Below are 17,075 nucleotides of genomic sequence, written 5' to 3'. Positions count from 1 at the left end.
ATGAGATTTTTTTTATACATGTATATGTCTTGTTTTATGTTTGTTAAGTATGACACAAGGTACATATTACTTTTGACTTGTCAATTGAGCCATCTGGGAGTTTCTTAAGTTTTTTTAATTTAAACATTTCCGAAAGGAGCCATTTAAAAGCCCAGTGGTGTCAGGGTGCCATGATGGGAACAAATAGCAGCAAAGTAAATACAGAACACAACAATTTAAAGTCATATGCCCTTCCTGTGAGCCAAAATAATAAACACAAGTTCCTCCTCAGTGCTTAAAAAATAGTTTGACATTCCTCCCCCTTTTGTGCACCACCACCACCCCTCTCATAAGTAACGCACAGTCCCTAACCACAACTCTTGGTCACGTGAATTGACTGCTGTCACGGCAACCGTAAACTAGCAAGCGCGCACAGAGCTGTCTGAGCATCTTAACAGTTTTTACTAAAACTTTACATCGTCCACACTTTGAGAGTGACATAGAATAATGTCGGATGTAGGATCTGATGAGTTTGATGATGAACGCAGTAAACACGGGGTGAGAGGATGAACATGTTAGATACTCAGTTCGGTTTGTTGTAATGACGTTAGCTGGCTGAAGCTAACGTTACTGGATACATTTATTTTCGTGAGGACGTATCAAGTAGATTGTCTTGTAATTCTCTGTTCATTATTTTGCAGCTACATAATTTAATGTTCACTACATTCACACATATTCTATTTTGCTCCTCACATTACATTTGGGAACTATTTAATATCGCGCACATTACGTGCAGGTAATAAGCATAGACTGTAGAGTTATGAAGTTTGGCGGAGTGATATATCAAATGGGAGATACCACTCTTGACGATTTGCAGTTGTCGTACATTCTTTGGGAGACGGAAGGGGAGGAAGAGGCGTTACCGTGTCCTCACTTGACCCACAGCACTTTGATACATAATTCAGTAACTACTAAGTTTATAGATAAGACAGAAGGAAGAAACCTGCCTACACTAGCATAAACTTACCCCGTTAGCTGATAGCAGTTGGTGTGTGTTGGTAGGAAGACAGGTGGCGTTATTTCTTCTGTCTTTGGATACAAACTCTGGTTTGTTTGGCGCAGGAATATGAAGGAGACAGAAATGAAGCAGGAGAGAGACACGGAGTCGGTAAAGCTGTTCTGCCCAACGGAGACATTTATCAAGGACAGTACGAGAACGGCAGAAGACACGGACAGGTAACTTATGACCGTGCACTGAGGTCAAGTCAGCCCTCACTAATCCTATGTACATGATGCACGGTGAAATATGAAAGTTCAGAGAGCTTTTATTCTGAAATGCTACATCAGATTGACCTGATATTTTCTGGGTGGCACTCGGAGGTTGTGTGCTATCAGTCTGAAGTGGAACGGTTGAGTAATAACAGGTATTTTTTTTAATGTTATTCTTAATGTACAAGGAGTACAGTAAAATATGACAGTTCAGAGGGCTTTTATTCTGAAATGCTACATCAGATTGACCTGATGTTTTCTGGGTGACACCATGAGGTCGTACTATCAGTCTGAAGTGGAATGGTTGAGTAATAACAGGTAGTTTTAAAAAAAAATATATATTATTCTTATTATACAAGGAGTACAGTAAAATGTGACAGCTCAGAGGGCTTTTATTCTGAAATGCTACATCAGATTGACCTGATGTTTTCTGGGTGACACCCTGAGGTCGTTTTGGAAGCTTGCTTTTACTTTGAAATCAGTCCTTTCTTGCTCTTGCTGTAATGTGTAGTATATGCGCGCACTGCAAAACAACGTGAGGGCTGGTTTGACCAAATGTTTCAAAGTGAGGGCTGGCTTGACCTCAGTTGATGTGCTGAGTCCTAATTCAGTTCACCTGTTATTGTTAACACCGCAGGACCTAATGGCGCCGAGTGGCCAAAGCAACCACTCGAGAAATACGCATATCAAACATAACAAACAAACTACTTACTTGCTTCACACTTTAATACAATTAGTCCATTTATGGTGAATAAAAAGTATACAGTACAGGCCAAAAGTTTGGACACACCTTCTCATTCAATGTGTTTTCTTTATTTTCATGACTATTTACATTGTAGATTCTCACTGAAGGCATCAGAACTATGAATGAACACATGTGGAGTTATGTACTTAACAAAAAAAGGTGAAATAACTGAAAACATGTTTTATATTCTAGTTTCTTCAAAATAGCCACCCTTTGCTCTGATTACTGCTTTGCACACTCTTGGCATTCTCTCCATGAGCTTCAAGAGGTAGTCACCTGAAATGGTTTCCACTTCACAGGTGTGCCTTATCAGGGTTAATTAGTGGAATTTCTTGCTTTATCAATGGGGTTGGGACCATCAGTTGTGTTGTGCAGAAGTCAGGTTAATACACAGCCGACAGCCCTATTGGACAACTGTTAAAATTCATATTATGGCAAGAACCAATCAGCTAACTAAAGAAAAACGAGTGGCCATCATTACTTTAAGAAATGAAGGTCAGTCAGTCCGGAAAATTGCAAAAACTTTAAATGTGTCCCCAAGTGGAGTCGCAAAAACCATCAAGCGCTACAACCAAACTGGCACACATGAGGACCGACCCAGGAAAGGAAGACCAAGAGTCACCTCTGCTTCTGAGGATAAGTTCATCCGAGTCACCAGCCTCAGAAATGGCAAGTTAACAGCAGCTCAGATCAGAGACCAGATGAATGCCACACAGAGTTCTAGCAGCAGACCCATCTCTAGAACAACTGTTAAGAGGAGACTGCGCGAATCAGGCCTTCATGGTCAAATAGCTGCTAGGAAACCACTGCTAAGGAGAGGCAACAAGCAGAAGAGATTTGTTTGGGCCAAGAAACACAAGGAATGGACATTAGACCAGTGGAAATCTGTGCTTTGGTCTGATGAGTCCAAATTTGAGATCTTTGGTTCCAACCGCCGTGTCTTTGTGAGACGCAGAAAAGGTGAACGGATGGATTCCACATGCCTGGTTCCCACTGTGAAGCATGGAGGAGGAGGTGTGATGGTGTGGGGGTGTTTTGCTGGTGACACTGTTGGGGATTTATTCAAAATTGAAGGCACACTGAACCAGCATGGCTACCACAGCATCCTGCAGCGACATGCCATCCCATCCGCTTTGCGTTTAGTTGGACGATCATTTATTTTTCAACAGGACAATGACCCCAAACACACCTCCCGGCTGTGTAAGGGCTATTTGACCAAGAAGGAGAGTGATGGAGTGCTGCGGCAGATGACCTGGCCTCCACAGTCACCGGACCTGAACCCAATCGAGATGGTTTGGGGTGAGCTGGACCGCAGAGTGAAGGCAAAGGGGCCAACAAGTGCTAAACACCTCTGGGAACTCCTTCAAGACTGTTGGAAAACCATTTCAGGTGACTACCTCTTGAAGCTCATGGAGAGAATGCCAAGAGTGTGCAAAGCAGTAATCAGAGCAAAGGGTGGCTATTTTGAAGAAACTAGAATATAAAACATGTTTTCAGTTATTTCACCTTTTTTTGTTAAGTACATAACTCCACATGTGTTCATTCATAGTTTTGATGCCTTCAGTGAGAATCTACAATGTAAATAGTCATGAAAATAAAGAAAACGCATTGAATGAGAAGGTGTGTCCAAACTTTTGGCCTGTACTGTACTTTATAAAACTTTTAAAATATTAACTTAGACCAGGTCAACAGTTCTAGGCCTAGCACATTTGGAGCTTTAGGCACCATAGCTCCCAACCTCCTAACTAGGGTAACTAGATGATAGTTCAGACTTTGCATGTGTATATTGAGGTCAATGAGCACTGTGAATTAAAGAAATGTTCTCTCATTATTTTTCATTTGTTTACTGAGGATACATATTCAGCCAGTGATGACAACAATATTTCTATTATTAACACAGTGTTTTCTATTATCTTACCTGGATAAGAATATTCTCTTTGACTAATGTCTATTGATCTTTGCCTGTTTTGTCTTACAGGGGACATATCGCTTCAAGAATGGGGCAAGATATGTGGGAGACTATTACCAGAACGTGAAACATGGACAGGGCACCTTCTACTATCCAGATGGATCTAAATATGAAGGTATAAAGAGCATATGAGTTCAGATAGTTGCCAGCTTCTGCATTTCATCAGTGTGTGTTTCAATAGTATGAGTGCTGTAAAGGTTTCAAACTTTTCAACTGACATGGGTGTAACTAAAGCCCCGACGCAGACTTATAGAAACAAACTATGCTACCCCTCTGTGTCTGTCAGGGTCGTGGGTTGAGGAACTGAGACAGGGTCATGGTGTCTACACTTACCCTAATGGTGACACCTATGATGGAGAGTGGCTGCATCATACAAGGTATATCTACAGTTTTAAAATCACAAGTGTATGTCGCTGAGATGTTTGTAGTTCATTTCTGAAAGCAAACATCCTTCTACAGGGTTGAGTCACGCTTTTTCCTGTGTGTCCTTGATTTAAAGACTGCTTGATTTCTGTTATCTAAACTCAGTGATACAAATACACAACAATACATGTGATTTATCTTGGGACATCACTGCTGTAGAAAATAGAAATATGCTTTTCAGTGTGGATTTGTTGATTTGCAGGTCAAACAACATATGATGATGACATTTTTTAGATATCTATGTATGTGTTGTTTCAACAACATTAAATGACTGTATTTTAACATACAGTAGTTATCTATAACTTGGATGTATCAAAACCTTTCACTGCTCAACCAAATTTAGACTAGTTTAAACAATGTTGTCTTTTTACCTGTACATTACCAAATTTATTCTCATTAGTTACAGAAAATGGGGATTTTAAAACGTCCTTGGTGTTGTGTGATATCCAGGCATGGCCAGGGCGTTTACCACTACAAGGAAACTGGCTCAGAATACAAGGGCTCATGGGTGAATGGCAAGATGGAGTCAGCTGGAGAGTACATCCACTCTAACCACAGATACAAGGGTAACTTTGTCAACAATAATGTGAGTTCTACTTCCCAATTCACAAAATGCTTGGTCAGTGATTGATGAAATATGTAACATCTTTCACTGTGGTGTGATTTGGGTTTGCAGGGGAGCAAATAGTCTAAATAGTTTGGTTAATTTATGCCAGGCCAGATCAGTCTCTGTCAGATGATAATAGTGTTGGGATCAACGTATATATTTTGGGAACATAATTTTAGGTCTCACACGGCGGCACCAAATATGTTGTGATCAACATATTAGGTCATCACATGGAGGCACCAATTATGTTGGGGTCAATTGGCTATCGGAAATAATTAATAATAATTAATAATTATGTTAAATAATGTAATTAATTAAAATTAAATCACCTCGTGGTGCACCATTCCTGTAAAGGGAAAAATGATAGCCAGTTAAAGATATCAGTCTCATAAAATACGCTAAACTATTAATTTGGAGTTTTGATGAATAATTAAATTAATGACAACAACCAAAATTAACAGTAACGCCTGAAGGATCTCGGAGTTCTTGACGCAGCAGAGGTTGACTATTCATTCACTCTTGTGCAACATTAAACAGACAGCAGGTATGATTCCAAAGAATTATATTTATTCACAAACTAGCAAAGCAAACCAAAACACACAAATTCTAACTATATACAAGCCTGGTGTGTGTGTGTGTGTGTGTGTGTGTGTGAGAGAGAGAGAGAAAGAAGAGAAAGAAAAAGTCGGGTGTGGTGATCAAAGAGCCGTTTGGCCTACAAAACAAAATGGCTGACAACAGAGAACTACAAAATGTCCGAATCAAAGCTGGCTTCAGGTCGGGGGAGGTGTTCCTTTTCCTTTGTCTTTGTTCTGACCACACGGTCAGACAAAGACAAAGGAAAAGAAGTTGTTGTGTGCAAGAATCTGTTGTGAACAGTATTAGCAAACTAAACACTTAGCTTTGGCAAAGCCAACTAACCAATGACCTAACTGCAAACAACCACAACAATAACTCAATGACAGCATTAAATCACATACAACAAGTTAAACAGTCTTGCTTAGCCTGTAAAGCTGTGATAAGCTATGCCCAGTTGTTACATTACCGATCCTTGAGTGGATGGGAGAAAGAGTCACTTGGTGGTGTACTGCTTTGTTAGCTGGCAGAAGAAGGCTGGGAGTGGCTGTGGTTCCAGCTGCAGTCTTTGCTGTGTCCTTGTTCCAAAGGTTCTGATCCGAGGAAGCCAGTCGCTCTGGGTCCTTGCAGAGTTAGACGCTGGGTGCTAACTCACTTAGTTCCTTGTTGCTGGAAAGCTAGTTGCAAACCTTGTGCTTGCACCTCTAACTTTCTGGTTCAGATTAGAGAGTCTGTGATCAACTGCCCCACCTTTGATGGTTCAGGACAAGGAGCAAGGGTCTGAGCATCTGGGCTGTTCCAGGCCCAGCAGGAAAAAGGTGTGGGCTGCTCCGCAGTTCCCGAGTAAGAGAGAGTTGTCTGAAGGGAGCAGACCTTCTACAGATGCCTGTGACATCAGAGTCACGTGTCACTTTAAAGGTCCTGTCCAATCAAGTTTTGGGACTTGAGTCTCACTGAGGTGTGAGGTGAGACCTGTTTAGATTTTAACAAATGGCAAATCATATGTGGTCCTGTGAATCCCAACAATAGTGCAAATGGTTAAGCATAATTCAGAATACATAGTACTAGTTATTTCATCTCAGCTTTCAGTTAAAGTAAATATATGTTTGTAAATCATTTTACATCACTTTGGCAGTCGCTCTAAATTTAGTTCTTCTACACTTCTTCTACACTCTTCTACACAACTACAGTTAATTACAACTTGGGTTTCACTTTTGTAGCTCTGGCCATCAGTTCAATCAGTTATGATAACTTTGTAATAGCAAAGATTTCAGAATGTGGGAACATTGCTAAAAATAGATCCAATTGAGTAAGAAACATGAGCAGTCAGATCAGACAGGTTGTGAACTCTCAGGTTAGACAAACGATAAAATAATTACCCAAACTTTACATTTTAAACATCCATCACAGTTTATGACAAGAATTATTAACAAGCAGGTGCATTTACATTCAATTTGACCTCCAAATTAAGAGGAAGCTTATCTACTTAAATTTCTGTTACCTGCCCTGTTTGACTCATTCTTTGCAAAGTTGTCTTGTTTTTTCCAGATCTCAGCAATTACGTCAATAAGCACAAAGTTATAATAACAGATGGAACAACCCAGTTGCCAGAATAAATGTTGGCATTGCACATTTCTTCAAACCACAGATTTGTTACAATTGTACATTTCAGGTGTAGCAGATATGTTGAAACTTGACACTTCTTTCAGTTTTCACTTGAATGTCGTGACAGTGCTGTGGTTAATGTGTGATTAAGTGTAGGCCCAAAAATCCCTTGGTTAGGAAAACATCATGATTTGGCTTAAATTACCCACTCTTGTTTCTATAAATACAGCTGGAAGTGTCCCAAACTCTTCTTCTTTTTTTGATTATGTGGAGGGAGACATGACAGATGAGAGCAGACAAGACAGAACCCAAATTTAAAAATAATCCAGCAGACCACTGTTTGAGACAAACAAAGGCTGTTTTGGATGCTAGAAGCACACCTGGAAATGTCTCAGACTTTTGTTAAAAAATACTTGTGTTTGTTGGTCTCAGTGGTATGCAGCTGTCTCACCTACATGTCACATCATCTAACATCCCCTCCTTGACAGTATGATGAACTCAGCTCATATACATGCCATCTGAAGTACTTTACTTAAGAAATGTTTATATGATACAAATGTAACGTGTCCATTGAATGGAGAAACGTACAATACCAAGAATTTTTATTTGTCATTATCAAAGTGGATTCTGTGTTCAAGTTGTCTCTGCCATCCCATTCTCATTTTGCAGCCGTATGGCCAGGGGAAGTATGTGTTCGACACTGGCTGTGAGCAGCATGGTGAATACCACCAAGCAGAGCAGGTAACTCAACATCAACACAATCCAACTTCATTTCCTCACTATAATCTGGAGAACTGGAACTTGTCAGTACACACTGATATGACAAACACTGTGACACAACATAACCATGACACCTCTCTTCACTGAAACTCCAGCCAGCTACCAATGAGGAGAACGGTCAAAATATCAAAACACAGAAGCTGCCCTACCCGGGCTCCAGAGAAGGTTATTTCACCATAGGAACCTCAGAGGGAGCAGAGGAGGTGCTGCCACAACCTCTATACACAACATTTGTCAGTAGCATAGATCACTCAGACACAGCAGTGTCTTGCATGATGATTTCTGGGGTATTTTCAAATATGAGAATGACTTTTTATGCACAAGAATGGATTGCTGTTGTTGAGTATACTGCCAGAAGTATTATTATTCTTGTCTTACTGTGTACACTTGCCTGTTAAAAGAGCATGTTTGACTTTATATGCATGATGTGACTAGTTGTGTTGAGTGACTTTATAAAACTTCAGGATGCTTGTTAACTATATGAAGTTTGTGATGTAAGTTGCAGTGTATCATCAGTGAGTCTGGAGTTTGCACGCTTTCATGTTTGCCTTGCTGCACACAGTCAGAGTGCTTCCATGTAACAAATACTGAACACAGTGAGGCCTACTGTCATTTGTGAAAACATCAAGATGGAAGTATATATGTGCATTATGCTTGTAAAACAAACCAAAATGTGTCACAGTAATATATTTCAGAGCATTTCTCTGTACACAAAAAAATATAAAGCTTTATCTCATGCTCCCTCTGTTCTGTGCAGGACCGAGCTGAGGGCAAGTGGGGCGAGTTGGCCTCCACCACTGTCCTTAGGTGGATTCCCAAGTGTATCACTGGCCTGACACCATGGACTCCAGCCAAAGACACCTCAGGTGAACTTTATCAAGGGGAAACACTGACAGACCTGGGCCCTCATTTATACAGCTTGCTTACGCACAAAACGGGGCTTGAAAGTGGCGTACGCCACCTACCACGCAAAGGTTGTGATTTATAAAAATAAACTTGGCGGGAGAATGTGCACACCTGTAAGCAAACTCTGAGTCATGCGTGCGCACATTTTGGAAGACACTGGGAAGTGGCGACGCAGACGGCGAGGTGAAGAAGTAGAGTCAGATTTTTATTGATGTCTCACACAAATTTAATGTCACGCTATATCCACCTTAGATCCATGTTATCATTGAAATTAAATCCAGCAGCCTTATTTTGCGTTTGGAGTGATTGATAATTGTTTCATAAAAACGTAAAATCCAACTCAGATCCTGAATTTAAATTCTTTCTAAATATGTATTTAATCCGCACTGCCTCTAACGTCTCATTGTCCACTCTGTGAGTGCAGGAGGGGGAGAGGACGGCGCGAATATATTTATTTATTAAGCTAAATATTTCCAGTGCATTCATCATGTCTCGAAATACAGCCATTAAGCACAACCGTTACACTCATTTCATCAGCCCTACTTAGACATGTGCTGTTCATGACAAAACCGGCATGAAGAAACATGTTCGCCTATTACACTTTCATCTTTGAATTGTATTTCAAATCACACGTTGTATTTTGGGACAGGGATACCACTGGTTCATGCTGTAATTCAGGCCGGATGTCTGATCAGACTAATTGCCATAAACATATAAATACTGCAGTGACCCTCGTGCGTAATTGCACAAGATGGCACTGGCACATACTCATTTTTCCCTCCACCTTTAATAAATGTGATTCTTTATGTCGCACATCAATGTCAAACATCCTCAAATTTAAAAGCAACACATTAACTACATGTTGGTAAAGGAGTGGAAATATTTGGTCTACCTTTAGATCAGACCACCTTTTTTTTTTGTTCTGTCACTGTCCGTGCAGTCCCACAGACACAGCTGACAGCATCAGCAGCGTTGATATGTTGTCGCTTTCTTTTATTAGTGATCCTGCTGCTGTGGCCACCAAATAAAATCTTTCTTCAGTCCTCCACCTCCCATTAAAGGGTCTCTAGCTCAGTCTCGGAGAAATTCCGTTTTTTGGTTTGTTTCTCATCCATCGCTGTGACTTACACAACGAGAGAACACGCGCATGCTGGCTTATTTATATGCAGATCGCATTCATGAGGTGATTTGCATGACCATTTATGGTTGAACTAGGGCGTGTAGAGGGCGGAATATGAGGCGGATGTGGGTGCGCACAACTCCAGGAGGTCTGTGATTTATAAAGAGAACATTGCGTGCAAGTGTGCGTGCACACGGTTTTGTAAATCACATTATTTTTTGGCGCACGCCATTTTCAGCTTTTGGGCGCACGTCAACTTTTAGTATGAATCCTAAGCACTCTTTTATAAATGAGGCCCCTGGGCTTGTTACGCTGTACTGAACAGGAGATGCACAAAATAACAGAAATACCTGCAGTAAATATTTCAATCTGCTGAAGTTCAGTCTCTGTTGTTGTTTCTGAGGCATAAATTCAACCTCATGACTGTTTTTGTGACTGTAGTTTGAAGTGTTGCTTTTGTATGCCTCTAATGCTTCAAACACAGAGGGACACAGAGGCCAGACATAATATAATGATGATGAAAGAGATTGGGATCAAAATATAAACTTAAGTGATGGTGTGTTTGTGTGTTTTCTTTTGTCAGGTGGGGAAAAGGAAACCGCTTCAGCAGAGGAGGGAGCAGAGAACTGAGCTGTGTGATCAGCCCACAATCCTCATTTTTTAACCTATGTTTAAAAGGCAAAATAACATAAACATATTAATGAATGTGTAAATAAATTTGTTAAGCTTGTATTTTCAGTGTTTCCTCATGAAGATGTGTGGTTGTAGCAACTGGAAACTTTCCATTACTTACTGTGATTATCATAGTGTGTACTTTCATAGAGTGCAGTGCCCCCTTGTGGAACTCCAGAACCACTTCCTCTTCTTCATGGTTCAGACAGTTACAATGTATATGTAGTAAATTCCCTTTTAATGTGTAAATGAAGCTTAAAAATTCATGTAGGAATGCAGTGACCTTACTCGATTATGGTTTTGAAACCTAATTTTATATACTTGGCATTTTTTCTTAATCATTTAAATTTGGTTGGGTGGTTAATAACACATTTTTTTGTTATGTGACAAAGTCATGACAGATTTAATTTTTTTACTTAATCTGTTCAAGAGATAGGGACTCTCAATTATGTTTTGTGCACTTGTGACATCCATCCCCATCGTGGGGTTGGTTGTCACACTGAATAGGGTTGGTTGTGTCTGTATTTTTTTCTTAAATTTTCCATTGAAATGCAACAACCTAACCAGCTCATGGATCCAGAAAAGTGCTTTTTTGTCATCCTTATCAGACATTATAAAGAACAAAGAAAAATTCGTGAAAATCAACCCTAAAGACAAGGTGCCAAGAATCCCCTACTTAGATTTTAACTATAGAGTTCCCCAGGAATGAGTCCTAAAACCCGGCTATGAGTTCGAATTTTAGCACTCATAGTTCCCTTGTCTTGAAGTTAATGGATTGTTTAAATGGGTTTTTGGTTAGGTACCTGAAATAAGGTCTGTGATTTACACAAGCTTCAGAGACTTTAATGTTTTGCTCTACGACATAAAATACATCAGTAAAAAACCCACTTGTTAACTTTTGAGCTTCTATACATCCTTAAAACGGTGGTTGCTAACAAGTGGCTAAATGAGACTGCAGATCATACCGAGCTGCACTGGACACGGCTTTACAGTCTTGTTATGGTGGTGACGCTGAGGTCATGCAACCATAATGTAGTTCATTTATTGCCTAACGTATTTGTTAACAAGAAGGCGATTCCCTCCAAAGGATAAGAACTCCTGAGGTGTACGTTTTAAAGTGTTCAATTTAATATGCCAGTTTTGGAGGGAAGATAACACTTGCAAAACTGCACTTGTCAATGCACTGAAACTGGAGTTATAGTAATCACATTATTTTTATTCACATGGATGAGCTTTTATTTGTTATAATGCTTTTGTTTAATATAAAATGTTAGAAGAGAAAGCAGTTAATCTTCTCATAAGTGGATGTAATATGTAGAGATGTCATCTAGGCCGTTTTTCTTCGTTTTTTTTTTTAAAAGTCTATATTTTGCTTTACAAAAACGGCTGTGACCAAGCTATCACGAGGTGAGTAGCATTGTAAGCATAATTAATAGCGATATACTTCAGTTTGTCTGTGTATTTTTGTATACAAGCGGGTCTGCTGCAGTCTGCTGACAGTCCAAAATGGCGGCGGTAGGACGAAACCATGGGCGAGTCTGTTGCTATGGGGCGTTCTATTGGGTTTCGCCTCTTGGCATCCATACTCTTTGATGTACTGTCATCGTGTAGGACGTCAGCGGAAGTTCCGGCCTGTATGGATTTCGTCATGTGAGGCAGTTCGGAGGTTACCGGTACCCGGTCAGCGTCACCTGTATCCACCTTATTTTTCACGGAAACACGGAGGCAAAACAACGCAGCCAGCTTCCGTTTTTTTGTGCGACACTTCCGGTCCAGCACTCTTAGCACTGTGTAAATGGGAATCGCCTTGTTGTTTACCTTGCTGAGTTTAGCTATATGTATGTATATATCACATTTTTCACGTCACTATATCACCGTTTAGACTAATCTGATGTTTGTAAAGTCTATAAACACAATGACTGAACAAACATTAGTATTTTCTCTGTGTGTAATTAATAACATGGTTATCGTAGATTAGCTGGGCTAACCGTTAGCTGTTAGCCATTAGCTGTGTCTGTAATAACTCACTAAACTCACAAAGTGGCCCGTGAAAAAATATTTTTCCAGCGGATGTCTTAGTTACAACATGATTGAGCTAACTGGAGTAGTTTCATGTCGTATCCGACAACGGGAGGCTTTTAACGGATGACGATCCTGATGTTAGCTTTGCTGCTAGTGTTAGCTGTCCCTGTCAGCTGCAGCCACTGATGCTTTCTAGACATCGTGATTTCCCAAAACTGAATAAATACAACACATAGCAACACAAAACTGCTTTGCTAGCTCAATCATGTTGTAACGGCTGGATGGTTGATGCGTACATGCTGAGTCAGGTGCTATCAGAGCCGATCCACGCATCACTATGGCTTAATGATCAACTCAATCAATTAAAACAACCCGTCCTGTGTTAGGAGTGTATGTCGCTGACAGAAAGAAAGAAAGAAAGGAAAAAAAAGAGAGAAAAGCAGCGTACACCTCCCATCTTTATTTCTCACAGTTGTGCACACGTTTGGCTGGCATGCAGAAACACCGTCTGTGTGTCTGTGTGTCGAGGGTGCGAGCCGCAGCTTCAGCTGCTCAGGTAGAGAGGCTGTGTAGCCCGGTGTGTTTTTTCGCTGATTCGGTTCTGCAGGTTCTCTGCTGGTGCACTGGAGACGGGGATCAAGCAGTTTGTCTCACTCGGGATAGATTGTGCTTTTTTGGTTCATAGTTTATGATTGACGTGCGATTTATTCGCGTTTAGAGGGAATAAATTTCCGTTATAACGGAAACGTGGGCACAGTTATCTATACAAAATACACAGACTAACTAACTAACTGATTGACTAACATAAACAACTGAAAATTGAAAAAAATTAGCTTGCACCGTTAGCTCCGGTAAGGGAAAGCATGAGGGAAAGCGGCTGGCCGGAAGTCACGCACAAAAAAACGGAAGTTGATCACTCTTTACTTCCGTGTTTGAAAATAAGGTGGATACTTAACTCTATACTCCCTCGGACTCGGACACTATTTATTTCGAAGACAGCATCCAGGATGGACGACTGTCCCCAACAAACGCCGCTGTTTACATTCGGTGTGATAGCTGACATTCAGTACGCAGACCTCGACGACGGATACAATTATTCCCGGACGAGGAGGCGGTACTACCGGAGCAGCCTCCAGCTGCTGAGGCAAGCCCAGGATAGTTGGTCAGAGTCGGCTGTCAAACCCGAGTTTATCCTCCAGCTGGGAGACATTATCGACGGCTTCAACAAGGGCCCCGGCGCCTCAGACCGAGCGCTGGACACCGTGCTGAGAGAGTTCAGCTCCAGCCCCGTGGAGGTCCACCATGTGTGGGGGAACCACGAGTTTTATAACTTCAGCAGGAGCGCGCTGCTGCGTTCAAAGCTCAACAGCACACCGCTCACTGACGGGAGCCTGAGTGGAGCCCGGCCCGGCAGTGACATCTATGCCTACAGCTTCAGCCCGTTCCCCGGCTTTACATTTGTGGTCCTGGATGCCTACGATGTGAGCCTGCTGGGCAGAGACAAGTCCAGCGGACAGTACAGCGAGGCTCTGACTTTGATAAGACAGTACAACAACAACGAGGATCTCAACTGTCCCCCAGGTATGCTGGCAAACTAGTCACACTTTTATTTTGTGAATAGGTAAATATTTATTATGATAATATTAAATTCAATACAATACAATTTATCAAAAATGTATTTAAATATCATATTTGTGGTGTATTTTTAATCAGAATCCAGAAACATTTGTATTGCCAAGTAGGTTTGCAAAGGAATTTGTGTTGGTGATTCAGTGCAAAAGTCAAGACATTTACAATAAAAAAGAAAAAAAGGAAAAAGATGTATGTAAAAAAATATCCGTTTTTAAAGATCTGTACAGTTCTGTGTATGAATGTGCAAAGTATTGACCAGGGGCTGTGCAAAAATAGTGCAGTGGGTAACAATGACACCTCACAGCAAGAAGGGATCCGGGTTCAAGCCCACCAGCCGTACTTCTGTGTCTGGGTGTTGGTTTGGGTTATGGGAAAGGGACTGATTCAGGCTTAGGTAGGAGGAAACAGTCTTCATCACAACACTGGCTCCCTCTCACAGTCCAAAGGTGCAGGTGAGGTTAATTGATGACATGTCCATTTGTGTGAATGGTTGTCTGTCACCGTGTCAGTCCAGTGATGGTCTGGTGACCTGTACAGGGTGTATCCTGATAGGGTTTGGCAGTATCTATTTTCTCATACCTTCATACCTTCCTGATGTTTCACTGGTGTGTATGGTATAAGACGGTATTTGTGTTGGAGAAAAAACAGTCTATGTGGTTTTAACTGCTTTAAGATTTTTTGAAACCTTTACTCTAAAAGACATAGAATTTTCATTACTTAACTCTTGAATGAAAAGCCAACTTCAGCCTACAGTCTTTCACTGTTAGTCCCATCAAGTAGTTTTAATTGTCTCTTCTTTTGTTTCAGTGGCTGAGAGCCTGTTGCAGAGGTTTACAATGTTCAACGGTGGTTTCAGTAAGGACCAGCTGGACTGGCTAGATTCTGTTCTGTCTGCGGCCGACAATAAACAGGAAAGAGTCACAATTGTCAGTAAGTGAAACCTATTGCTTTTACAAAGTGTCAGTTACTCAGATTAATTTTGATTCCTGACATCTTATTTCTCATTTATTTAATTTTGAACAATGGAAATCAACATCGCACAACCATAATAGCAACTTTTCCAGATGAAGACTGGGTGTCAAACTTACTGTGTATGTGGATAAGCAGTCTTGCTGCTTTCCAGCTAGCAGCTCAGCTTGCTAACTGGCAAATTGCTGCTGCATTGCTGATTTAGAACAGTTATACCTGTACTTACATGTGGTCAAGCACTACCTGATTGAATCATATCATCCAAAACACAATACAAGGTGTACAGGGGGGAGCTTGGTTACAGGCTGTGAAATATAGTGTTTACATCATCTGCTGTCCTGCTGCATCAGTTATAAAAAACCTTATTGTTTGTCTTCTTGCCCAGGTCACCTGCCTGTCCACCCCTACTCCACAGATCCTGTCTGCCTCGCTTGGAACTTCGATGAGCTCTTGGCCATCATACAATCCCACAGCAGTGTGGTGTGTTTCATGGCTGGACATGACCACAACGGTGGATACTACCTAGATAAAACCATGGGAGTGCACCACCTGACATTAGAAGGGGTGATCGAGACTCCACCCAACAGTAACGCCTTCGGCACGGTGTCTGTGTACGAGGACAGGATGGTGCTGAAAGGCAACGGGAGGATTCGAGATCGAGTGCTTCTGTTTCTATGCCAAAGTGACCCAGGTCATAGGGCAATATGACACATGCTGTAATTCAGATGCTGTCAAGGCAATATTTTTTTATTTAGAGAGGTATATTCTGGACCGGGACATTTAGAGGATGTTTGTCACATTCTTTGGAGAAGTCAGGGAATTTTACACAGGTCACTTTACAAGAAAGAAAATCTCCCATGACACAGGCTTTCCTGTGTTTTTCTCAGATGAGGTGATGATGAAGTGATTTTAACATATTATTTGCTGAGTACTGTATTGTGCAGTGTACTGCTAACTATAACTGATATATTACCCAGTTTTTAGGTGAGAAGATCAGCAATGTAAAACAATGCAACTGGTAATAAAATCTTTACACCAGCAGTAGTTGCACATCTGTGTCTGGCCGAATATCCCATCCACATCTCTGGTATCTTATGCTGCATTCAAGTTTAAAGGAAAGTGGTGGTGGCTACAAGCATTCTGTTAGGGCTTTGTATTGGCAATAAGCTGATAATACAATACATATCACTATATAGGGGTTATATTTCAATTTTGAATATATTGCTGTAAGCAAAGGCATATTGCAATTTAAAAAAACAAATTTTAGGAGCTAGCAGTGCCCCCTTTATGACTGCCTGTTTCATAGGCTTGTGTTCTGTCCCAGCTGGCCACCAGCGTTGTTAGACATTGATATTTGGTTGAATTTAGGTTGTGATGTTGGATGACTAAAATTCAATGTCAGGTCTAATGCCAGCATCAATTTGATGTAGAATTTGAGCAGACAAACAAACAGATGACGTTGATATTTTGTTGTACTGTTCAGTAATTGAAATCTGACATCTTCCGTGTTTCATGCCGAGGTCCTCTTGATGTAGAATAATGATGTTTAGTTGTAAGGTATGGAGAACAAAACCCAGTGTATCCTAACATCATTAGGTATTTAAAATGTCAACCTAATTTTCATTACAACCAAATTTAATGTCAGCAGCCAGCTGGGTTATGCTAGTGATATGTTGTTACTTTGTAGTGGAAGAGTAAAATGGCTGAAGATGGATTACAACACTATCTGGCGTTGGGGGTTTGAACACAACACAAAATAAACCACTACTACAAATGTTTGCATATCAATTAAAAATTGATA

General features: G+C 40.8%; 2 protein-coding genes across 3 annotated transcripts; both read left to right on the top strand.

The window, feature by feature from the left end:
* Positions 1–372: 372 nt before the first annotated feature.
* Positions 373–10,711, top strand: rsph1 (radial spoke head component 1). 2 transcript variants are annotated; one of them, XM_078163466.1, is made up of 9 exons: positions 373–537; positions 1,102–1,215; positions 3,972–4,077; positions 4,249–4,339; positions 4,836–4,971; positions 7,843–7,914; positions 8,049–8,156; positions 8,711–8,819; positions 10,563–10,711. In XM_078163466.1, exons 1-9 carry the CDS (start codon positions 487–489, stop codon positions 10,607–10,609), a joined length of 834 nt encoding a protein of 277 aa, XP_078019592.1. In that variant the 5' UTR covers positions 373–486; the 3' UTR covers positions 10,610–10,711. The 2 variants fall into 2 exon arrangements, with proteins under 2 accessions (XP_078019592.1, XP_078019593.1); XM_078163467.1 differs by lacking the exon at positions 8,049–8,156.
* A 1,617-nt stretch (positions 10,712–12,328) lies between these two features.
* Positions 12,329–16,315, top strand: adprm (ADP-ribose/CDP-alcohol diphosphatase, manganese-dependent). Its single transcript, XM_033610686.2, has 3 exons — positions 12,329–14,254; positions 15,113–15,235; positions 15,660–16,315. Exons 1-3 carry the CDS (start codon positions 13,537–13,539, stop codon positions 15,980–15,982), a joined length of 1,164 nt encoding a protein of 387 aa, XP_033466577.2. The 5' UTR covers positions 12,329–13,536; the 3' UTR covers positions 15,983–16,315.
* The last annotated feature ends 760 nt before the right edge of the window (positions 16,316–17,075 follow it).

The sequence above is a fragment of the Epinephelus lanceolatus genome, chromosome 21, assembly GCF_041903045.1.
Source record: "Epinephelus lanceolatus isolate andai-2023 chromosome 21, ASM4190304v1, whole genome shotgun sequence".
NCBI classification, from domain to species: domain Eukaryota; kingdom Metazoa; phylum Chordata; class Actinopteri; order Perciformes; family Serranidae; genus Epinephelus; species Epinephelus lanceolatus.
Note: the sequence above shows the minus strand (reverse complement) of the source record. Positions and strands in the feature narration are given on the sequence as shown.